This window comes from Panthera tigris, chromosome D4, assembly GCF_018350195.1.
Source record: "Panthera tigris isolate Pti1 chromosome D4, P.tigris_Pti1_mat1.1, whole genome shotgun sequence".
Lineage (NCBI taxonomy): Eukaryota > Metazoa > Chordata > Mammalia > Carnivora > Felidae > Panthera > Panthera tigris.
The window spans coordinates 86,341,481-86,365,659 of NC_056672.1; the positions used below are offsets into that span (position 1 = coordinate 86,341,481).

A 24,179-nucleotide genomic window follows, 5' to 3' on the forward strand; every position below is an offset into this window, starting at 1 on the left:
TCCCCCACCCTGCACTTGGGGCCCGTGGGCCCTCCTGGAGAACCTGGGGCTGGCCGCCTGGCAAGCCCTTTCTCCACAGCCCTCAGCGCGTGGGCCTTTTTGTGACATCTCTCCTGCGGTGTGCCAGCCGAACCACGGTCTGTATCCTGGCCCTGTCCCCGACCAGCAAGTCACTTAGGCTCTGTGTACTCGGTTTTCTCTGTCATGAGGAAACGAGATGAGTAGCGTCCGCCCGGAGAGTCTGTGCGATGACTAACTGAGATTGCAGCCAAGTGGACCTAAGTGACCTATGTATCTGTCAATCGGAGGCGCCATTCTCTGGTCCAAAGTGATGGGCCTGGCGATGTGCGGAGGAGGAACCTCCCCTCAGTGGCCCCTGCCTGCGTGCCCCTGCACAGGTCAAGATGCAGAAAGGTGAGCGCCAGATGGCCAAAAGGTTCCTGGAGGAGCGGAAGGAGGAGCTGGAGGAGGTGGCCCATGAGCTGGCCGAGACCGAGCACGAGAACACGGTGCTGAGGCACAACATCGAGCGCATCAAGGAGGAGAAGGACTTTACCATGTAAGGCGGCCCTGTCCCAAAGTGTGCCTGGTGGGCCTGGGCACTGCCCCCGGGTCACAGCATACCCAGACTTACGGCTGTCCGGCAGTCACACGGCTTAGCTACCCTATGGCGCCCGTGGTTCACGCTGTGAGGGGAGACGAGGACCCCCATAGAGTGCAGCGGGGGCGAGGAAGCCTTTCCGGAAAAAGCAACATTTAGGGAGAGTCCTGCAGAGTAGTTAGGGGAGGTGGGCAGTGGGTGCTGGGGAAGAAAGGATGCTGGATCTCGAGTGAAAGCCCCCAGGGAGGAGTTTGCAACTGAGAAATGGAAGGCAGGCAGGAAGGAGGAGAGGGGGCGGGCAGAGGGCAAGGGGAGCCATGGAGGTTGGCAGGGGCCGCTCTTAGCAGTCGCTTGAAGGGGTTTCCACTGAGCGGCCGTGGAGGGGTGTTCAAAGCAGGGCGCGGTGCGGCCAGGCTTGGCTCCGGTGTGAAGAGTGGATGGGAGGCTCAGAAGCGGATCTGACGGTGGTGGCTTTGAGGCTGTGGCAATGGCCAGGGACAGAGATGATGCTGATAACCAAGAGGCAAGCAGGGCCACAGATGCCGTAACGTCACCTGATGTGAAGGCGTGGCTGTGGGGCCCAGGTGGCCTCCCAGGGGCCATCCCTCCCCCTCCCCCACTGTCCCCTGGCCAGGAGATGAGCCTCGCAGGGCATTGTGAGGCGAGCCCAGAGCTCCGGGTGGGCCGCGGCCTGGGAGGGCTCACAGAGCCCTATTCTCTCTGGCCCCAGGCTTCAGAAGAAACACCTCCAGCAGGAGAAGGAGTGCCTCATGTCCAAGTTGGTAGAGGCTGAAATGGATGGGGCTGCTGCTGCCAAGCAAGTCATGGCCTTGAAGGACACCATCGGGAAGCTGAAGACAGTAGGTGGCAGGCAGAGAACCACTCAGCCCTGGGACTGGGCCCAGAAAGGGGCAAGCTGCAAGCTGGGGAGGGGTCTTTACGCAGTCATCAGGCTGACTTTATGACATCTCCAGGCCAGGGGAGGGCACACTGGACTCCTCGAGCCCCACCCCCACTCTTACTTCTGGGTCCTGATCCCCGAGGATGACCTCTGGTGGCCAGGGGCTCTGAGTTGACCTCATCATGGGTCTCCTGGGATCACAGTGAGTCAAGGCCTAAGTCCGATTCCTGCAAGTGTCAGCCACAGTTTGATTCCTGCGAGTATCGGCCACCGGGTGTCGTCCTCCTCCTCCACTTCTTCCAGGAAGTCTGCCTTACCTGCACTTGCCCATGCTGGGCACCCCGGCCCTTGTCCCTTGTCGTTCTCAGCTCCTGCCCCATCCTTGCAGGCCCACCTCCTCTGGGAAGCCTGCCCTTGACCGCTCCGGCCCTGTACACAGCGCTGGGCTTCTCTCCTGGGCTTCCTGGCACCAGCACCTCTTAAAAGGGGCCTGGCTCCTCCCTTCTTCCCTGGCACCGTGTAAGACTGCCCGCTGTCTTCCAGGAGAAACAAATGACCTGCACGGACATCAACACCCTGACGAGGCAGAAGGAACTTCTCCTGCAGAAGCTGAGCACGTTTGAGGAGACCAACCGCACCCTCCGAGACCTGCTGAGGGAACAGCACTGCAAAGAGGTGAGCTTGGACTCGGCCGCACCCCGTGGCACCAAGGGCCCATCTGCTCCGAGCCTCCGTCCCCCCCGTTCCTCGTCTGGGAAATGAACGTACTATCAGTGCCTGGCCTGACCTGACGAGACGTTCACGTGAAGTGCTGGGCACCCCGGTTGACTGCCTTGGGTGCTGCCTTGGTCGTCAAAGCTGGACCTGGTGGCTCAGGAAGGACCTGAGGAGTCCGGGATGGGCTCGGCCCCTGGTTAAATGGAGGATGGATAATGATTAGTACCGACGGTAGGGCTGCACTTTTCTTAAAAGATGGTCTCTGAAAGATGTTCTATATTAGCAAATGATTCTGGAAAGACTGATGGCAAAAATAGCCATCTTCCTGTTTGGTTCAAATCAAAGAGACCATAGTGTCTTTTGTTTTGTTTTGTTTTATTTTATTTTATTTTATTTTATTTTTAAATTTTATTTTATGTTTAGCATTGTGAACTTCTTGTTTTATTTTTTAAAAATTAGTATTTAATTTAATTCATTATGTGTTTATTTTTTAAATTTTTATTTAATTTTTTTAATTAAAAAATTTTTAATGTTTATTTTATGTTAGAGAGAGAGAGAGACAGAGTATGAGCGGGGGACGGACAGAGAGGAGGGGAGACACAGAATTCAAAGCAGGCTTCAGGCTCTGAGCTGTCAGCACAGAGCCTGATGTGGGGCTTGAACTCACTAACTGCGAGATCATGACCTGAGCTGAAGTTAGATCATGAGACCTAAGCCGATGCTTAACCGACTGAGCCACCCAGGCACCCCTGTTTATTTAGTTTCAAGGTAGGCTCCACACTCAATGGGAGGCTTGATCTCACAACCCCAAGATCAAGAGTTATTGTTTTACTGATTGAGCCAGCCAGGTGCCCCACAATGAGTATGTAAAATAAGGAATATAAGCAGTGTGTTCACAGACCAGGCTTCCAAACGAAATCTTGTCCGAGTCATTAAATGTCTCCTTTGATGATAAGCTTATCAGAGGGATCCTTTCTCTCCAATCTGATAGTTTTTTATCACTTACATATATATCTGAGCAACATACAGTATTGTTTTGCATGTTTTCAAACCTTACATAAATGATATTGTTCCATATGTGTTCTTCTGAGTTGCTTTTTTCACTCAAAAAATACTTTTTAATGTTATTTATTTTTGAGGGGGGGAGAGAGAGAGAGAGAGAGAGAGAGAGCGCGAGCATGTTCGAGAGAATGGGGGAGGGGCAGAGAGAGGGAGAGAGGGAATCCCAAGCAGGCTCTGCCCTGTCAGCCCAGAGCCCGATGTGGGGCTTGAACTCACGAACCATGAGATCATGACCTGAGCCAAAATCAAGAGTTGGACGCTTAACCAACTGAGCCACCTAGGCACCCCTTCACTCAATATTTTTATAAGATTTATCCGGTTTTGTCCCTGAGACCTAAGATAGTTAATTTTCACTATATTCCGTATTATGACTACTCCACAACTTATCCTTTCTTCTGTTGATGGAGGTGTATTTTCAGTTGTTTGCTATTAAATAAGCACTGTTATTTGGGGCATTCATGTATATACTGTCCTGGTGTATTTGAGAGTTTCTAGAATATATTTCTATCGGTTTTATTAGTTATAGCTAAATTACTCTCTTAAAATAGTTAATACCTGTTTAATGTCTGGCTCAATATGCTTGGGTGGGCAATTTTTTTAACTGCTTTTTTTTTTTTTTTTTTTAATTTTGAGAGAGAGGAGACACAGAAAGAGAGAGGGGGAGGGAGGGGCCGAGGGAGGGAGAGACAGAATTCCAAGCAGGCTCTGTGCTGTCAGCACAGAGTCTGACAGAGGGCTTGAACTCACAAACCGTGAGATCATGACCTGAGCTGAGGTCAAGAGTTGGAGGCTTAACCAACTGAACCAACCAGGTGTTCCTGGCTGGACAATTTTTAACCTCTCTGGGCCTCAGTTTTCCCACCTGCGAAATGGGAGTAGCATCTTCCACGTGGTATCACGTGAGGACATGGATGGGGGATTGGCATACTGCCTGGCACATGATAGCTGTTTGGTGTGGTAGGGGCTGCTGCTGTCTGTCCTGGGACTGGGGCCTCCAGACAAACCTCTTCCTACTCAATTTGTCTCCTTTTTGACCCCTTAGCTTCTACTGTCCTAGAATCCCAGAATCTCCCATTGGAGATGAAGGGTCAGCTAATCTGGACTCCCACCCACAGCGGCTACTCTCTGTTCAGTCTGGGCTCTCCTCTCCCCCTGCCCCCATGGCTCTTGGGACGGTACCCCCCATCTCTGTGCTTCCTCGGGATGCTCAGTGGATGAGAATTTGCTCTGGCTGTGGGGTCGGTTGGCTTAGGGCCCAGCGCTGCCATTTCCAGCTGTGTGATGTCGTGCAGCTCACCTCACTTCTCCCAGCCTCGATCTCTTCCTCTCTAAAATGGGGGTGGTCATAGTCCATGGCTCCTTAGAATGGGGGATTTGGTGAGAGTTGTGTGTTCGTTTGTGTAGTGTCCCCCTGGAGTCTCGGAGGACACGGCGTAAAGGACAGTGAGAGGAGCTGCAGGCCTTAACTTTCATCCCGTGTTCTTTGCCTCTTCCTGTTGCTGGAGAAACCATGATGCTGGCCTCTCTCCACTCCCAGCCCTGCCATGGCTTGTGAAGGGGACCTGTGAGCCTGAGAGGAAAAGGGAAGGCGAGCCCAGCCCCCTTCTACGGAAGAGTAGAGATGGTTCTCAGACACGGCCTGTTTGGGAGAGATGGGCAAGGGTGTGAGCAGGCAGTCGGGGAAGAAGAGGGAGCTCAGTGGCTGATAAACTTATGAGTGATGGGGGAAATGCAAGCTAAAGCAGCAGGAGTCTGCTGGAAAGACTGGCCGCCACCCAGGGCCCTCCTCCTGCCCATGCCCATGGCCATGCAAATCCGTGCAGGCATTTTGTAGGTCATTTCAGCTGCCGCAGATCACAGACCTTCTGGCCCAGGCATGCCGCCTCTCTCCACCCTAGAGAGAGACACTTTGTACATGTCTGGCCCAGCACAGTACATTGCTACAGTGTTTGCATTTATGCAACCTGGGAACAGCTTCCTTGCCCAGAGGCTGTGCAAGGGGAGAGGTGAAAAATGCAGTGGCCTGTTGGAGAAAGAAGGCCGATTAGTGGCTGCAGGGGGCTAGGGGAGGAGGGAAAGGAGAGTGTTTTAACAGGTCTTTCGGTTGGGATGATGGAAATGTTCTGGAACTAGAGAGTTGTGGTGGTTGCACAATATTTGGATATACTATGTATATGCCACTGGATTTTACACTTAACCAAATGTAAAATGGCATGGTTTATGTTAGCGATATGTTACCACAACTTAAAAAATTAATCATGGAAAGTGCAAAAAAACATTGAATTGTGCATTTTATTTACTTATTTATTTATTTATTTAAAAATGTTTATTTACTTTTGCGAGAAAAGAGAGAGAGCTCAAGCAGGAGAGGGACAGAGGGAGAGGGAAACACAGAATCTGAAGCAGGCCCCAGGCTTTGAGCTATCAGCACAGAGCCTGATGCGGGGCTCGAACCCACAAATCACGAGATCATGACCTGAGTTGGAAGCTTAACCGATTGAGCCCCTAAATTGTGCTTTTTAAAGGGGTATGGTATCTGAATTTTCAGCTCAATAAAGCTGTTGGTGGTTTTTTTTTTTTTTTTAAGATTTTTAAATTTTTAAATAATCTCTACACCCAACATGGGGCTCAGATTCACAATCCCGAGATTGAGTTGCACACCCCACCCACTGAGCCAGCCAGGCATCCCTCAAGCTCTTTATAAAAAACCAAGTTGTAGCATAAAAATACAGTATGCTATCATTTGGGTCAAATCACTCATAAATCCCTTCGCATCCCAACCCCCCAAAAGATAACATTTCTCTAGGTGTAGCTATATATAAATGCGTAGAGAAAGGATAGGCAGGACACTCATCAAACCAGTAACAACGGGGTGGGGTTTGGAGGTGGATGAGGGTGATTATTTTATAATGAGGTTGCAATCTATTTATGATTCTTATAATTGGGAAATGTAAGTCTTGGAAAAGGGAAAGAATCCATAGGATGTAGGCATCTGGGTTCATTGCTTAACGACCTGTGTGCCTTCCCTTGAAGGATTCCGAAAGGCTAATGGAGCAACAAGGAGCACTACTCAAAAGGCTGGCGGAGGCGGACTCAGAGAAAGCGGTAACACTGCGCCCCCTGGCGGATCTAGTGGGTTTTAGGCGACAGTGCACAGAGGGGCTGGAGGGACACGGCAGCCTCGCTCTGACATTTCTTTGGGTCTTAGTTTCCTGATCTGTAAAATGGGCTGATGTCCCCTGCCTTGCCTGCTCCACTGGGCTTGTCTAGTTGATCACTTGGAAGCTTGAAACCACCAAGCTGAACACCCAGCCTGAGGGATGCTGCTCCTGCTGATGGAGTTACTAACCATCAGTCTGTTACTTGAATTTCCTTATTTGCATTATGGATTAAAAGCCATCCAAAGGTAGACTTTTTGGCTCAGCAATTCCAGTTCTGGGAATCTCTCCCAAGGAAGCACGCTCCAAAGGCTGGTCCATGGAACCCTAAGTTCCTCGACGATGTTAATGGGTACCAGAAACAAAAGCAGGGAGTGATCTGTGGTCACATAAATCGGGAAACTGCTGGCAGGCCTGCACAAAAAATTCACCATGTTAACTCCCAAGACCTTTTGGAGTATTTGAGGTATTGATGCCCACACGAGTCTCCCAAGGGAGAAGGAAGATGAAAGCCACCTTTCCCAAGGTTGGGCGCTCGGCCCCCGAGGCCTCTCCGAAGGTGACAATCGGGGATTCAGCATGAAGGGGATAACGCCTAAATCTGCATCTCCAGCTTGAGAGCCCGGGAACCAAATTATGCTACATCAGTAAATTGAAACTTTAACTTGCTGTTTCAAAAGGTGTAGAAGATTTAATCACATTATGGTAAATGTTGTAGGAACATTTTTGCATAAGACTTCTTAATGTGTTTTTTTTTTTAATAAATTTTTTTTAATGTTTATTATTTTTGAGAGACAGAGAGACAGAGCATGAGCAGGGGAGGGGCAGAGAGAGAGAGGGAGACGCAGAATCAGAAGCAGGCTCCAGGCTCCGAGCTGTCAGCACAGAGCCCGACGCGGGGCTCGAACTCACGAACCGTGAGATCATGACCTGGGCTGTGGTCTGATGCGCAGCTGAGCCACTCAGACGCCCCAAGACTTCTTAATGTGTTTTAACAGTGGTTCTCTTTGCCTGGGGGATTATGGGGATTCTAATTTAGCATTTTGTTTTGTTTTTCATTGTTTCCATGACTAATATTATTTAATTTAATTTAATTAATTAAAATTTTTTGAGAGAGAGAGCGTGAACAGGGGAGGAGCCAAGGGAAAGGGAGAGAAAGAATGCCTGGCATGGAGCCTGATACGGGGCTCGAACTCACGACCTGTGAGATCGTGATCTGTGCCGAAATCAAGAGTCAGACACTTAACCAACTGAGCCACCCAGGCGCCCCTAACGTTACTTTATCTTAAATTGCAAGATCAATACGTATTTGTTGTCTTGAACATTCACTACAGATATTGGATGCTTCCTGCCAGGGTCTCTGTGACATGGGCAGGTACAGTTGGGATCTTGGGCCTTGTTGCCCAGGCACTCACAGGAGTGGCTGTCGCCCCCGGGCCCGACTCCCTTGCTCTTCCCAGGGAGCTCATGACAGTGTGTGTTCTCTCCAGCGCCTGCTGTTACTCTTGCAAGACAAGGACAAGGAAGTAGAAGAACTTCTCCAGGAAATACAATGTGAGAAGGTACCAGCCCTGACAGTTGCTCCTCCTTATGAGCCAGTAGAGTTTCGTGGGGAGGATGCACTCTGGAATTGGACATCTGGGTTCAAATGCTGGCTCTGCCACTTTCTCTCTCTCTCCAAAGGCTCAAGCAAAGACAGCGTCCGAGCTTTCTAAATCCATGGAGTCTATGCGGGGGCATTTGCAGGCCCAGCTCCGGTGCAAAGAGGCAGAGAACAGTCGCCTGTGCATGCAGATCAAGGTACCTGCCGGCCCCGCGGGTGGGAAAGGAGGGGCCGGGACATGGCAGTCCCAGGGCGGTGAGCCACACTCAGTAAGGCTTTGCCTCGATGGTTTATGGGGCACTTGCTGCCAAGGCACTTCTGCTTCAGAGAGACTCTGGGACAGTGGCAAGAGCAGTGGGCCCCAGAGGCCTTGGGTGCCCTTCCCAGGAGTGACCGGGTTCGGTGCCGTGACCCTGAGCCAGTCACTTAATCCCTTAGGTCCTTGGGTCTTTCAACTACCCCGGGGGGAAGGAACGGTCTCAGTTGCTGCTTGCCTGTGTGAGCTAGGGACCCTCTGAGGTCGTAGCTCTGCTGAATGAGTGAGAGATCCTTCTGACCACAGCACTGGGAGCTGAAGGAAGAGTTCTGTCCTAACATTAAGACCCGATGGGTTCGGTGACCCAGAGAGGTGCCACGGAGAGCTGGGAATGGCCCTCATCCCTGGCCTGCATTTAGAGAGCCCTAAGGCCCCACGCAGTTGGTGACCCGTTTTCTTTTTCCCTGTCCCCATCCCCTCTCTTCGCTGGTCCCCTTTCCTCGTCGCTGCCCTCCGTCTCTGCCTTTCTTGTCTCTTCCTGCCCCCTGCCCACTCCCCCGACCCTTCCTGGCCCTCCCTCCCCAGAACCTGGAGCGCAGTGGGAACCAGCACAAGGCAGAAGTGGAGGCCATCATGGAGCAACTGAAGGAATTAAAGCAAAAGGGAGACCGGGACAAAGAAACCTTAAAGAAGGCCATCCGAGCCCAGAAGGAACGAGCTGAGAAGAGTGAGGAATATGCCGAGCAGCTGCATGTGCAACTTGCTGACAAGGTGGCAGGCCTTCCCTGAGGGCGGCCGGGGTGGCGGCAGGCGGTGGGGGTGCGGAGGGATGGTGATAGTGGAAGGGTGAATGAGCCGGGGGGGTGGGGGCGGGGGGCAGTGGGTGAGTAAATGGGTAAAAGGATGAAAGCGGGCTGGCTGGCTGGCTGGCTGGAGACGAGAGATTAGAGGGGAGTTTAGCCTATGTCAGTTTTGTGGGTGGGAATGATGGTTGAGGAAGGATTTGCGAGTAGGGCGCATGTGACGGCTAGAAATCGAGAAGCTGCCGCTGGGCTCACGCAATCACCCTGGGTGCTCTCTGCAAAGGGACTGCGGGGGTGGAGAGTCGTCCAGGGTGAGCCCAGCCCCCAGCTGCCTCGGCTTCAGCGCTGACCCCAGGCTGACGGGCCCTGTTGTCCCATGTTCCCAGGATCTTTATGTCGCTGAAGCTTTATCCACTCTGGAATCATGGAGGAGCCGCTACAATCAAGTTGTGAAAGACAAGGGAGACCTGGAGCTGGAAATTATCGTCCTGAATGAGTACGTGCGTTTAGGCGACGGTGCAGGGGCTGATGAGGGAAGCAGGCAGACGGGTGGAAGGAGCCTGGCAGCCTGAGGGGGGCCCCAGCGCCCTCGCGGCTGCCATGTAGTGTCGCCAGTCAGGGGCCGCACTGGGCTGAGGTGTGGCGGCCCAGGTGGGGGCCGTGGAGGGGCCAGAACTCTCTGCTCACACAGGGCTAAGTCTGTTGCCGGTCCCTGGGCTGAGCTGGGTCCCAGTGTGCACAGCGTGGGAACTGGGCGTGCACACTGGTGTCCTCATTCCTGTGCCGGGGGGGGGGGGGGGGGGTGGGGGGGGTGGATCATGTCTTCTCTCTGTCGTCTGCCCAGTAACGGCAGCTGTGTTGCCCAGCCCTCAGAAGGCCAGAGTAGGAGGCCAAAGTGGCCTAAAGTTGCCGGGGACTGAACTCACACTTTTCTCGCCACTAGGCACCAGTGACCATTCAAACGTCCTCAGTGTCACCTATATTCATGTGTTCGTTCGTTTGAAAAATATTTATTGAGCATCTACTCATTATCTACAGATAGTGAAGGTAGAAGGACACGTGATACAGATGAGAGGCATTGGGGAAGAGATGCCCTGAGAAAGGGAAGTCTGAACTGGGTTTTTTGGATTTTTTTAATGTTTTTATTTATTTTTGAGAGAGAGAGAGGGAGAGAGAGAGAGAGAGAGAGAGAGAGGGAAGGAGGATGGGAGGGGCAGAGAAAGAGGGAGACAGAGAATCCAGAGCAGAATCCGAGCTGTCAGTACAGAGCTTGGTGTGGGGCTCGAACTCACAAACTGTGAGATCATGACCTGAGCTGAAGTTGGACACAACCAACTGAGCCACCCGGGCATCCCGGAACTGGGTTTTTAAGGCTGAGGAGGAGATTGCCGGGTAAAACAACGGGATATGTTTGTTTGGGCCTAGTCTGTGCTTAGCAAATATTTGCCGAATGAACTGTAATTGATCATTACTGAGAGCACATACCGTGTAAAGGTTCTGTATTGGGTCTGTGAGCCCGAATGCTCCTGTGAGGCCACAGTCCTCCGTTACTGGATTACAGCCCTGATGAGTGATGGAGGGGAAGGGGGAGGGAGCGAGGGCCGGGGCAGCTGGCTTCTCTCCCATCGTGCCGTATACATTCACTGCAGTCCCCACCCGTGCTAGGCGAGTGTTCACACCTGTGAACAAGGAAGTGTAATGTCTGGGGGTGTCCCTGACCACCCAGGCTCGGAGTTCTGTCCTGATTTTAAGACCTGCTGGACTGAGATCCAGGGGGTGCCATGGAGAGCTGGGAAGCGACCCCGTCTCTGGTTCTTGTCTTTAGGGAGTGTCTTGGCCTCATGGGAGGATCAGGACACAGAAGGCTTTTGCAGGGGGTGGAATGGGAGACCAATCTGAAGGCTGTCAGAAGAGGTGGGGTACATGGGAACGCCACAGTGGCAGACAGGGCACAGAGATGGGACTGGCTGGGGAGGAACCCTTGGGCCCACGCCACACAAAGACCTGGCTCCTCAGAACCCATGCAATTGCTTCTCTTTGTCTGCTTTCACCCTGTGACCTCCCAGCCGGGTGACAGATCTTGTAAACCAACAACAAACGTTGGAGGAGAAGATGCGGGAAGACCGGGACAGCCTGGTGGAGAGACTACACCGGCAGACTGCTGAGTATTCCGCGTTCAAGCTAGAGAACGAGAGGCTGAAGGTCTGTCGTGAGAGCAGGCTGGCACCATGGGTGGAGGACAGTGGCGCTGCTGGTGGGGCACTCTCGATGGGGCCGCAAGGATGACCCGGGGTTCTTCAGGGGGCCTGGAGGCAGGAGCCTGATTAGGAGGGCGTGCGCCGGAGTCGGGCCTGGATTCAAGTCCTGACCGCCTCTTGCTAGTACAGGCCCCGGGTTAGACGGTTCATCCTTTGTCCCCGAGGTTTCCTTAGCAGGAGGAAAGGGTGCCTGGTGAGAATGTGGCAATGCACGTGAGACACTTAACACGCACACTCAGCCATCGGAGGAGGACACTGACACCTGGGGGGCTGCTGGCCCCTTCATGTGTATCCACTCTCCCTTTAACCTCCTGATAATAGGGTGGTCGTCTCTGCTTTATAGAATAAAGAAGCAGGCTTCGAGAGGGGTCAGGTTTGTTGCCCAGATTTTGCCCTTGGAAGTGTTGGAGTTCGGATTTGAAGCCGATTCTCGTTCTGGAGTTTCGGCTTTTAACCACTTGCTCTACACCCAGCACAGCAGGGACGAGAGGCACCTGAACCAAGGTTCCTATTTCAGAGCCAGGTTGGATCCTATTAATTGATCTGGACAATAACATGTGGGCCTGTTTATTTATTTTTTAAAATATTTTGTTTTTATGTAATTTCTTTTTTAAAAGAATTTTTTTAAGTGTATTTGTTTAGAGAGAGATAGAGACAGAGTGAGTGGGGAAGGGTCAGAGAGAGAGGAAGAAGAGAGAGAATCCCAGGCAGGCTCTGCGCCATCAGCACAGAGCCCGATGTGGGGCTCGAACTCACGAAACCTGAGCTCATAACCTGAGCCGAAACCGAGAGTGGGACGCTTAACTAACTGAGTCACCCAGGCACCCCGTATTTTTATGTAATTTCTACACCCAACTTGAGGCTTGAACTCACAAACCTGAGATCGAGAGTCACATACTTAACCGACTGAGCCAGCCACGCACCCCTAGATTAATTTTTTTTTTTTTTTTTTACTGGTTTATTTGTTAAGATTGATTTTAAAAGAAGTATGACATATGGCAAGGTACACACATTCTAGAATTTTCATGAAGTGAACACATTTTTGTCCATCAGTCACCTTGACCCAAACCTTATTAGCACCCCAGTGACCTCACCTGCTTATAAGCCCCCCTGTGAAGGTGACCGTTATCCTGACTTCAGTCACCACAGGTTAGCTAGCCTGGTTTTGAATTTTGTGCCTGGCTTTCATACAGCATTATGGTCGCGAGCAATCCGTGCCGTGTGACAGGTCTCATTCTTAATGCTGTCCGGTCTGCTGTTGCACGACCACACCACAGTAGATCTATCCATTCTACTGTCAGTGGATATCTTCGTGTACCTTTGGGTGCACCTGTTTGGTGTTTTTTTTTTTTTAATTTTTTTTTTTAACGTTTATTCGTGTTTTGAGCGAGACAGAGCCAACGAGCAGGGGAGGGGCAGAGAGAGCCCGATATCAGGCACAGAGCCTGATACGGGGCTCAAACCACGAACGGTGAGATGGTGACCTGAGCCGAAGTCGGATGCTTAACCGACTGAGCCACCCAGAATTTGTAAATTAAATTCTACCTTGAGGTAGAGTTGCCGGGTCATCAGATAGCATAAATTCGGCTTTGGTAGAAGTCACCACAGAATAAGACGGTTGTACAAATTCACCCTCCCGTCAGGGATGTGTGGAAGGTAAGAGTTGCTCTGTGACTCCTCGGGGACACTTGGTACCGTCAGCCTTTCCTACTGGAGCCACTCAGCGGGGGGAGGGGTGGTTGCTGGGGAAATGAAAGTCAGCCTCCAAGCCTAACAAGTGGTTAGGGGGTTGGTTACAGTACGTGTGTCTGTGAAGCGTAACACAGTGTGGCCATTCAAAATAATGTTTTTAGGAGTCTGTTGTCTTAGATGATGATTACAAAGTTCACAGTGGAAGTTTAACACAGTGCACAAATGTGACGCGGAAGTCTTGTTCTTCCTTAACTGTACATAGGTATTTTTCCGGTTGTTTTCCCCCAATACTAATATAGACATTCAAACACATACATACCCATTATTCTGCAGCCTGCTTTTCTCATTCAACCATACTTCACGGATATCTTTTTAGGTCAGGTTTGGGTTTGGTTTGGTTTGGTTTGGTTTGGTTTTTTAGCTTTATCTCTTTCAGTGACTGCATATTGTTTTACTGTATTGAGATACAATGATTTCTTTTGTTCCATCTACTGAGGTGAACATTTAGGCTGTAGGAGGACATTTGTTGACTTGAGAAGTAGGTATAACATCGTTGCTACTTGCAAAAGCATGTTGCAAAGTAGTAAGTACAATATAATCCCATTCTTGCTGAAAAAAAAAAGTACTCAGCTACTGACAGAAAGCCATAAACCAAGGCATCCCTTGGTGCAATCATCATGCATCACAATTAGTTTTCCTTGGTCTTATCTCCATAGTCTTTAACTTTTAATTTAACTTTTAATTATGTATTGCTTTTGTAATAAGAACAAGAAAACACAGGGGTCGCTTACTTGCATCTACACTTGACCCTTGAACTGCATGGGTCCACTTATATGCAGATTTTTTTTGGATACAGTTCAGGACTATACGTGTATTTTCTCTTCCTTATGATTTTCCCAACGTTTTCTTTGCTCTAGCTCACTTTATTGTAAGAGTACAGTATCTAAGACACCTAGCATACAGAATAGGTATTAATTGACTCTATGTGTTATTGGGAAGTCTTCTGGTCAACAGTAGGTTACTAGAAATAGTTAAGTTTCGGGGGAGTCAAAAGTTCTATGTGCATTTTTGATCGTGTGGGAGGTCGGTGCCCCTAGGCCCCCCATCGCTCAACGGTCAAGTTCTTTCTTCACTTGAGTCGCCCTGGCGCACCTTGACTTCGGGTGTGGGTGTGAGGCGTCAGGGCTTCCCCCGGCTGGCCACTTGCAGTGGGAGGTGAGGGTGGGATGGCTGTCTGCTCTGGGAAGCTTCCTGTGGGTTACTGAGTAGGCACCCCTTCTAGGCTAGTTTCGCCCCGATGGAGGACAAGCTCAATCAGGCGCACATCGAGGTGCAGCAGCTGAAGGCGTCGGTTAAGAACTATGAAGGGATGATCGACAACTATAAGAGTCAGGTAGGTGGTCTGCGCGAGGTCAGCCAGGAGGCCTCTCCCAGGAAGGGTCGGGGGGAAAGGTGTTTTTCACTGAAACTCGGCCCAATGCTTTGGCGGCTCCTAGGTGATGAAGACCAGACTGGAGGCTGATGAAGTGGCCGCCCAGCTAGAACGCTGTGACAAAGAGAACAAGATCCTTAAAGATGAGATGAACAAAGAGATCGAAGCGGTACTGCTCCCCTTCCTTGCTTTCTTCCGCCATCCAGTCCCGTGTCTGCCAGTCTGTCCCTCTGGGCTTCCTTGATTTGGACCAGAAAATTGAGTTTTCTCATTGCTGGGCTGGTCCACACTACTGTGTATGTGCCTTCTCCCTGCTCTTGCTCGCTCTCTCTCTCTCTCTCTCTCTCTCTCGCTCTTGCTGTCTCGCTGCTGCTTTCCTCCTGGTTTTCTTCTTCAGTTTCCTTAAAATAATCTCCCCTGCTTAGAGCAAATCCAAGTGGATTCAGGTGCTAAGATCTGCCAGGTCTTGGCCATGCCTGTTTTGTTCTGCACCAACCCAAAGACGTGCCTCTCCTTCCCCTTTCCCCAAAGAACCTTATTCTTTTAGAGACAGCTTGGATCTCTAGAGACAAAGGGGTCATCTTACTATTACCTTTATCTTTTTTTTTTTTAATTTTAATTTTTAAAAATTTACATCCCAATTAGTTAGCATATAGTACAACAATGATTTCAGGAGTAGATTCCTTAGTGCCCCTTGCCCGTTTAGCCCATCCCCGCTCCCACAACCCCTCCCGTAACCCTCAGTTTGTTCTCCATATTTATGAGTCTCTTCTGTTTTGTCCCCCTCCCTGTTTTTATTTTTGTTTCCCTTCCCTTATGTTCATCTGTTTTGTCTCTTAAAGTCCTCATATGAGTGAAGTCATATGATTTTTGTCTTTCTCTGACTCTCTAATTTCACTTAACATAATACCCTCCAGTTCCATCCACGTAGTTGCAAATGGCAAGATTTCATTCTTTTTGATTGCCGAGTAATACTCCATTGTCTATATGTACCACATCTTCTTTATCCATTCTTCCATCAGTGGACATTTGGGCTCTTTCCATCCTTTGGCTATTGTCGAGAGTGCTGCTATAAACATGGGGGTGCATCCGTCCCTTCGAAACAGCACACCTGTATCCCTTGGATAAATGCCTAGTAGTGCCATTGCTGGGTCGTAGGGTAGTTCCATTTTTAATTTTTTGAGAAACCTCCATACTGTTTTCCAGAGTGGCTGCACCAGCTTGCATTCCCATTACTGTTACCTTTAGAGATGGACTGAGTAGTCCAGGTCCAGCCACTAACCTGTGTCATAGCCTTGGGCAAGTCCCTGCCCCATCTGGTCCTCAGACTCTTTGTTAATTTTTTTTTTTTAATTTATTTATTTTTGAGAGACCGAGAGAGACAGAGCATGAGCAGGGGAGGGGCAGAGAGAGAGGGAGACACAGAATGCGAAGCAGGCTCCAGGCTGTGAGCTGTCAGCACAGAGCCCGATGTGGGGCTCGAACTCAAGAATCACAAGATCGTGACCTAGGCCAAAGTCAGTTGCTAAACTGACTGAGCCACTCAGGTGCCCCCAGTCTCCTTGTTAATATAGGGATGGGCTAAATCAGAGAGTTCTGACCTTCTCCTCTGAGCTGTAGCATTGGGATTGCCTTCCTAGGGGCTTTGGAGTTAGACTGGACCTTAATCCTGGCTCTACCAGTTTCTTTTCTTATTTTTTTCTTTTAATGTCTATTTATTTATTTGGGGGGAGGGACAGAGAGAGAGGGAGAGAGAGAGAATCCCAAGCAAGCTCTGTACTGTCAGTGCACACTGTCAGCATGCAGCCCGATGTGGGGCTCAAACTCACAAACTGTGAGATCATGACCTGAGCAGAAATCAAGACACTTAACTAACTAAGCCACCCAGGCACCCCTGTCTCTATCAGTTTCTAGCTGAGCAGCCTTAGGGAAATGACTTTGCTCCCTTGATCCTTAGAGTCCTTCCACTGGGACAACAGCACCAAGCTGATAGGTTGTTGTATGAATTCATTGAGTAATTCAGAGAGCTGTCAGCACAGTAACTAGGTCCTGGTATTTGCTACGTGATTGCCTTTGTTATTCAATGACGAGAGGAGTGGCAGGCTCAGGTGGAAAGTTAGGGTCCATTGTGTCCCTTGGAGAAGAGCCCGCCGCTGCCAGTGGCCTGTGGGGAGGGCAGGCCACATTCCTGCCTGTGGTTCCCACAGGATCCTCTTCTGGGGACCGCCGGCAGCCCTGCCCTAATTCCAAAGGACTCTGCTTGGTCCCACAAGCAGCGGGGGCCCTTCCCAACGGTGGGTTTTTCTCCCCACTGCAGGCCCGTAGGCAGTTCCAGTCCCAGCTGGCTGACCTGCAGCAGCTGCCTGACATCCTCAAGATCACAGAGGCTAAGCTGGCAGAGTGCCAAGACCAGCTGCAGGGTTACGAGAGGAAGAACATCGACCTCACAGCCATCATATCAGACCTGCGCAGCCGGGTAAGGGACTGGCAGAAAGGGTCCCACGAACTGGCCAGAGCAGGGGCCCGCTTACCAAGATGAGCTGCACGCCCCCCCCCAAGGGAGGACCACTTCCTTTTTCTTGGCTGCTGCTTTCTGAAAGGAGTGAGCGATCATCAGTGCTGTGAAATAAAAGTCTGGTGTGCCAAATGCCTTGTGTTTGCACAAAGTGATTGTAGTTATAGGAGCCGTCACTCTCCGGTGCTGCCCCGCCCCTCCCCCCCCCCCCCCCCCCCCCCCCCAGCCTGTGCTTCGAGTCCCTCTGCCCTTCATGCTCTGCTGCAGTGCTCGGCCACACCCCCAGGGGGAGACACCCAGCCTGGGAGGAGGGGGGGGATGTTCTCTCTCCCAACTTTCTCTTGCTCCAGCTGCCTTTCCCGACTCTTACCAGGTCCACTGCCTGAGGTTCTGTCCAGAAAGAGGGCTCCCTTCCTCCCAGAAGCAGTCTGCCTCTGGGTTACTGGAATCCTGCCTACGGTCTAAGAAATTACATGCCTCTCGTTTGCAGTGGGACCTTGGGCGAGGCCCTCCCCCTGTTTTGACCTCCTTCCTTGTAATAACAAAAGTAGCTATTGTTTTTCCAGCATGGACTTTGTGCGCCAGTATTCTCCCCCGTAATTCTCCCAGGAATGTTGTGAGGTGTAGATATTCTTTTTCTCCGTTTTCCAGAAAGCAGCCCAAGGCATAGAGGCCTAATTTCCTGAGGTCCCAGAGCTGAGAGTTAGTGACCAGGGTTTGGAACTCAGCCAGTTACACCTGCTTCCCAAGCCCACATTTGCAGTCCTCTTAAATTGCCTGCCTGCCCTTGAACCTGAGTATTCTCAGGGCCTCGAGAGCCTGATAGCTGAAGCTTCTGTGTACAGCAGCCCTCTGGATAACTTCTCAAACTTGCCTGCCTGAAAGACTTGATAGGTTTCCTGTTGCCTGTACTTGTCCCCACTTAAAGGGAGAATGACATCAGCAGTGCCGACAGTGTAGTTGGTAACGCTCTGTGGCATGTCGTGTGGGCCAGTTTAGCCCAGCATCTGCTTCTGCCTTCTCATGTCTGCCCCGGATCCCATTGAGTGGCCTCTCCTGATCAAGAAAGCATCGCTGTGGTTCTTCGGGATCAAACCTGGCTTCTCTACGTGCGGGAAGGCCTTCACGGGAGTCGGGCCTAACCTGTCCCCACTCTCCTCTCTCGTCCAGGTTGTGCGTTGAGACTTGGATGCCTGCTGAGGGCAGCGTGTCTCCCTCCTGGGTGTGGATGACAGGTCCTAGGGGGAAGGGAGGGCTGCACAGGGAAGTTCCTTCATAAACCAGTCTGTGTTCCTGTCATTTTAGATCGAACATCAGGGGGACAAGCTGGAGATGGCAAGAGAGAAACATCAGGCTTCCCAGAAGGAAAATAAACAGCTGAGTCTGAAGGTGGATGAACTGGAGAGGTTAGAGGCACTTGGTCCCATCTCTGTCCTCTTCCTAGGACCTGAGACTTTCAGCCACTTAGCTGCTTTGGGCTTAGTGTGCAGAAGTGTTTGAGGGACTCGAGGCCCTAGAAGGTACTGGGCAGACCCCAGAGGAAAAGCTGCTTCCATTGCAGTGGTAAGCATTGTGGGAGAGAGGAAGATGGTCTTTTGACTGGGGGATGCTCCAGAACAGTGTGGTCAAGTTCAGACCACCCACAGGCTCTACCTACCAAAAAGGCACACTTCACCCGAGCAAACCAGCAGGACTAATATAAGGCAGTGAGGGGGCATTCCCGTGCCCTCCCTACCCCTGCCTCATTCTGCTCTTCATTTCTGATCATCCTTCCCTAAGATCTTTCTTTTTTTGTTTTTTTTTTTTTTTAATGTTTATTTTTGAGAGAGAGAGAAAAAAAAAAAAATAGCATGTGTCAGGGAGGGGCAGAGAGAGAGGGAGACACAGAATCCCAAGCAGGCTCCAGGCTCCAAGCTGTCAGCACAGAGCCCGACGCGGGGCTCGAACCCACAAGCTGAGATCAAGACCTGAGCTGAACTCAAGATGGTCACTCAACCAGCTGAGCCACCCAGGCGCCCCATGCCCAAGACCTTTCTGATCTGATTCTTCTCTTTTACCTATGGACTATTAGAGGCAGTCAGGTGAAGAGTACAGCTTTTGGAGTCAGAAGCCCTGGCCTTGGGTCCCAGCTTGGCCACTTAACCTGCATTGTGATCTTGAGCAAATCACTGAACCCTTTTGAACCTCTGTTTACTCACCCTGAGAAAGGGATCAAGGTAGGGGTAACAATCTAGCTCATGAGGTTATCAAAAGTCTTCCAGGAGATAATCCTCAAAGGCCTTAGCGCATTATCTGGCACAGAAAAATGCACCATATAGTTAGTGTATATTAGTTGCTATTATCCCAATGTTGAATATGAGGAAACCGAACATGGAGAGAGGCTAAGTGACGTGCCCAGGGTGACACAGCTGGTATCTGGCAAAGCTGCGACATAGGCCCCCTGACTGTCCTCCTCTGGAGCTCTTAGCATCTGTAAAATGAGGGCTGGAGCCTTAGTTAGAGATGCAAGGCCTTTGGCCCTGGGATGCTCTGGCTGCCCAGGTGGCTCGTGCAGCCTGCATGTGGGGACTTGGGCTGGGCTCCTAGGCTCCGCTCTGGTCCACTGGCTTCCAACATGCAGCTGGACTCAGCAGGACTTACAGAACTTTCAATTGGAAGGTGTTCTGGAATTGCGGTGGGGACCACGTGTGCCCATCAGGAGTCACTGCGACCCCACGGTGGATCACATAAGCAGTAGAGGGGGTACCAGCTGATGTCCTTCTGCTGAGGGGGCAGCAGTGAGCACAAGTTGAGGGCATGGGTTTTGGTGACAGACCTGCCAGCTGTGCTGACCTTGGGCCAATGACCTCAGCTCTCAGTGCCTCAGTTTCTTCCTCTGTAAAGTGGGGATAATGGTGGCGCCCACCTTCCTTAGCTGCAAGGTGCTGTGTTACTAACAACAGGTACGCTCGTCTGTGCTTGCCCGCCCAGTCTCCACACAGTCCTGAGCTGCCCTGGCTTCTCGGCTCCCTGCTTGCTGCCTTGCTGATCGGCAGGTTTCTTTGGTTTATTCCTGTGGTTCCTTGGAGACTCTTGGCATGATGAGAACCCCAGCCCAGGGGTGGCTGGCAGCCTCCTGGCGGGGTGGAACAGGACAGGTTGGGGTACGAGCCAGATCTGATTAAGTGCTTCCATCTAGGAAACTGGAGGCAACCAGCGCCCAGAATATCGAGTTCCTACAGGTGATTGCCAAGAGGGAGGAAGCGATCCACCAGTCCCAGCTGCGGCTAGAGGAGAAAACACGGGAATGTGGGACCCTGGCCAGGCAGTTGGAGAGCGCCATCGAAGATGCTAGGAGGCAGGTCAGTCTTGATTCCATTGCTAACTAGCTCTGTGACCTTGGGCCAAGTCACCTGACCTCTCTGAGCCTATTGCCCCATCTAAAAAAGGGGGTGCAGTAGTGGCACCTGCCTCGCGAATTTGTCCCAAGGATCAAATGAGCAATTACTGTAAAGGCTTTGGCACTTGATCACGATGGCTCATTCACTTGCTGCCTGCGTGGGACTCAGCCAGGTTTTCCACAGCTTAGGTGATGATTCTTGGGGTGTGGGGAAAGGGCAGGTGAAGTGGGCTGCAGAAGTCCCTGGAGTTAGCTCCTGCCACAAGGCACCGGAGAACCATCCGTACCATCCGTAGTGATGTGCGAGACCAGAGTGGGAGTGGCTCAGCCTTCCGGGTGCCAGGTGCTCCCCGTGTCAGGTAAGCCAGCCCCACCTCCGTGCCTTCTGGGCAGGTGGAACAGACCAAGGAGCATGCAGTCTCCAAGGAGCGAGCTGCCCAGAACAAAATCCTGGACCTTGAGACCCAGCTGAGCAGGACCAAGACGGAGCTCAGCCAGCTGCGGCGGAGCCGAGACGACGTGAGTCGGGCTGGAGGGCGGGGGCCGGAGAGAAGGGAGTGGGTTGAGATTTTAGCTTCCTGGGGCCTGCGGGGCAAGGTGTTTCATGGAGGTTTTTAGGAATATGACATGGTTTGATTTTTCTCAACTCACTTTCCAATCCCTTAGGGATATCCCAGGCAGATTCCTTTCTCTTTTTTTTTTTTAATCAACAGCTTTGTTAAGATATCATTTACATACCATAAAATTCACTCCTTTCAATGGTACAATTCCGTGTTTTTTAGTGTGTTCACGGAGGTGCGCCATTGCCACCACAATCTAAGTTTAGACTCTTCTCGGAAAGAAACCCCGTGCCCATTAGCGGTCACGCCCATTCTCTTGCCCTCAGCTCCTGGCAACCCCTGCCCAAGTCTCTAGGGATCCGTCCTGGACATTTCACACACTTGACTCCTTTTTCGTTGCTCCTCATAGGCTGACCGTCGCTACCAGAGCCGGCTGCAAGACCTCAAAGATCGCCTGGAGCAGTCGGAGAGCACCAATCGCAGCATGCAGAACTACGTCCAGTTCCTCAAGTCGTCTTATGCCAACGTGTTTGGGGACAGTCCCTACACTACCTTCCTCACCAGCTCTCCCATCCGCTCCCGATCTCCTCCCACCTAAGCCCGCCAGTCTCGGGCCAGGAGCCCGAACTGATGTCCTGGGAACTGAAGAGTGGCCAAGCCACAGCTGGAAAGCCTGCCGCTTTCCTCTCTCTTCCACTGATGAAGTGTGTTCAGGATCTTGTCTTAGCTACCGACTCCAGAAAAGTCCCTAAAGCACTAGGGGGAGTGAAACAGGAACCACTCGGTTTTCTCCTCTCTGATAGAGTCACCTGATGGAAATTTTTAATTACCTTGACAGGCCTTAAATCTACTGATCTTAGGGTACCAGATTTTAACTCACCATGACTTTGCTCCTTCCTTTCCTGAGCAAATGTCTGGACTGGACTTTTTCTTCCGGTCCCCTTATAGCCCTCCTCTTCTGAGGAATCTCTCTCTTGGGCTTTCTCTGACCAGCACCAGCAGGAGCTGTTAGCCAGAGGTCCTCACCACCCCTCCTGGGCTGTGAGCACATCCACCTGCTGTTTGGGTACAGTGTTTTTCCCCAAGGCCCTCCTCCCACGCCTGGTGGAAATCTCACACCCAAGTTTCCTCAAGGCCACTTGCCCCCGAGCACTTCACAATAGACACTGCAGGGCTTGTGTCCAGTGGCCTTTTAAAAGTATAATCCCAATCCCATTGGTTTGTGTTTCTGTTTGCTAGATTTGTACCTATGGAATGCCTTTATTCTGGAAATAATGTGTGTTGTGTTTTACAAAAAACTTTTCTAGTCAATATGTAAGACTCCACTGGATGATTTCTTTTACCCACCCCATCCCTTTTCTAAAAATGATTACAGACAATGCTGCAGGAGAGCCAGTAAACAAGTACTTGGTACATGGGACACGAGGCTTCTCATTTCACTTTGGCCCAGGTCGGTTCTTTCTTCCCTGTGCACCTTCTTCACATAATCCTGTGAGATGACTGGAGGAAACACACTTTGTAAGGCTTGGCTCAGTGTCTGCGGGGTAGGGGTGGAGGGGCACTTTAGGAGTGGATAGGATGGAGGGAGATAAGATGTGTATATATTACTATTTTAAAAATGATAGTTGGGCTTCTTTTTTTAAAGATCTTATTTACTTATTTTAAGGTTTTATTTTTAAGTAATCTCTACACCCAACGTGGGGCTCGAACTTACAACCCCAAGATCAAGAGCTGCATGCTTAACTACTGAGCCAGACAGGCGCCCCTGTTAGTTGGTTTCTGAATGATAAGATGATGGGCTATTTCTGTGCTCTTCCCATTTCCCTATATTTAAAAGGAAGAACAACATATTCTTTAGAGAGGTGAACAAATGGGGTGCTGTGCTGAATCCCAACCTCTCTGTTTTAGCTGGTATTTGCCATCCGGGCGATGGCAGTCTTGTTCTGTCTGCTCTAACTCAAGGACAAAACTCCAGAGACTTCCCCTATGTCCACAAAGGCAATGGGCCCCACATAGGCATCCAGCTTCCGGAAACCTCCTTCCCCCTTAAATTCTGGGGACATTTGTAGTTTCCAGCTTTTCATTTTGCCAAGGGAGATCACTGCAAAAACAAGCATCAGCTACCACTGCCACAAAAAGCCTGTTTTCATAGCCTTCATGATCAACGGACTTGAACTTACAGCATATGAAAGAGCTTCCCAAGGTGCACCTGGGTGGCTCAGTCAGTTGAACGTCTGATTTGGGCTCAGGTCATGATCTCGAGATTTGTGGGTTCAAGCCCCACATCGAGCTGGCTGCTGTCAGCCTGTCAGGGCAGAGCCTGGTTCAGATCCTCTGTCCCCTCACTTTGCCCCTCCCCTGCTTGCTCTCTCCAAAAAAAAAAAAAAAAAAAAGACCTTCCCCAGGAAAGGGAAGTTGGCAAACTCACACCAATGTGGTACATATCTGTATAACTCATTTGTATTTTTGCCAAACCAATGAAAACCTCATGCAGGGCACTGCTATTTACCACGCTAGTGGGAAACACCTCTGTTGGAGTCTATCGCTAGACTCTCAACAATGTTGTATTTTCCTTTGTAAAGCTTTTTTTTGTTTTGTTTTTTGTTTGTTTTTTAAGAGGGGCAGAGGGATAGAGAGAATCCCAAGCAGGCTCCAGACCATGGAGCCAAACACAAGGCTCAGTCCCACAACCCTGGGATCGTGACCTGAGCCAAAATCAAGAGCCAGGTACTCAACCAACTGAGTTACACAGGCGCCCCATGTAAAGTAATTTATTGCAAACAGTACAGAGAGTTTGTAAAAAAAAAAAAAAAAAAAAAGATAAAAAATTTAAATGTTTATATTATTTTCTACCTCAAACAGATCCGAAAATTCATCCTTTTAAGGTGTGTAATTCAGTCGTTTTCAGTATATTCACAAAGCTGTGCAGCCATAAACTTTATCCAGTTCTAGGATAGAGAACTGGATGGCTAGGTTGGCTCAGTCTAGGTGGCTCAGTCGGCTGGGCGTCCGACTTCGGCTCGGGTCACGATCTCGCGGTCTGTGAGTTCGAGCCCCGCGTCGGGCTCTGGACTGATGGCTCAGAGCCTGGAGCCTGCTTCCGATTCTATGTCTCCCTCTCTCTCTGCCCCTCCCCCGTTCATGCTCTGTCTCTCTCTGTCTCAAAAAAAAAAAAAGTTAATAAAAAAAAAAAAACAACTTTATCCAGTTCTAGACCATTTTCATCAACACAAAATGAAGCC

At 50.6% G+C, this 24,179-nt stretch overlaps 1 protein-coding gene across 13 annotated transcripts in view; it reads left to right on the top strand.

Annotated features, from left to right (window-relative positions):
- Positions 1-22,250, top strand: part of ODF2 (outer dense fiber of sperm tails 2) — a 35,705-nt gene extending 13,455 nt beyond the window's left edge. For 10 of the 13 annotated variants that reach the window (XM_042963271.1, XM_007078804.3, XM_042963272.1 and 7 more), the window contains 12 exons: positions 399-559; positions 1,332-1,461; positions 2,046-2,177; positions 6,315-6,386; positions 7,930-8,001; positions 8,123-8,239; positions 8,884-9,069; positions 9,488-9,597; positions 11,168-11,303; positions 14,334-14,444; positions 14,548-14,652; positions 16,801-17,130. In XM_042963271.1, the coding sequence (XP_042819205.1) occupies positions 399-559; positions 1,332-1,461; positions 2,046-2,177; positions 6,315-6,386; positions 7,930-8,001; positions 8,123-8,239; positions 8,884-9,069; positions 9,488-9,597; positions 11,168-11,303; positions 14,334-14,444; positions 14,548-14,652; positions 16,801-17,022 (1,554 nt within the window). In that variant the 3' untranslated portion in view covers positions 17,023-17,130. Of the gene's footprint in view, positions 1-398; positions 560-1,331; positions 1,462-2,045; positions 2,178-6,314; positions 6,387-7,929; positions 8,002-8,122; positions 8,240-8,883; positions 9,070-9,487; positions 9,598-11,167; positions 11,304-14,333; positions 14,445-14,547; positions 14,653-16,800; positions 17,131-18,303; positions 18,405-20,176; positions 20,340-20,770; positions 20,897-21,346 lie in introns of those variants that run through there. The other 3 variants (XM_042963276.1, XM_042963277.1, XM_042963278.1) reach the window with 1 other exon arrangement.
- The last annotated feature ends 1,929 nt before the right edge of the window (positions 22,251-24,179 follow it).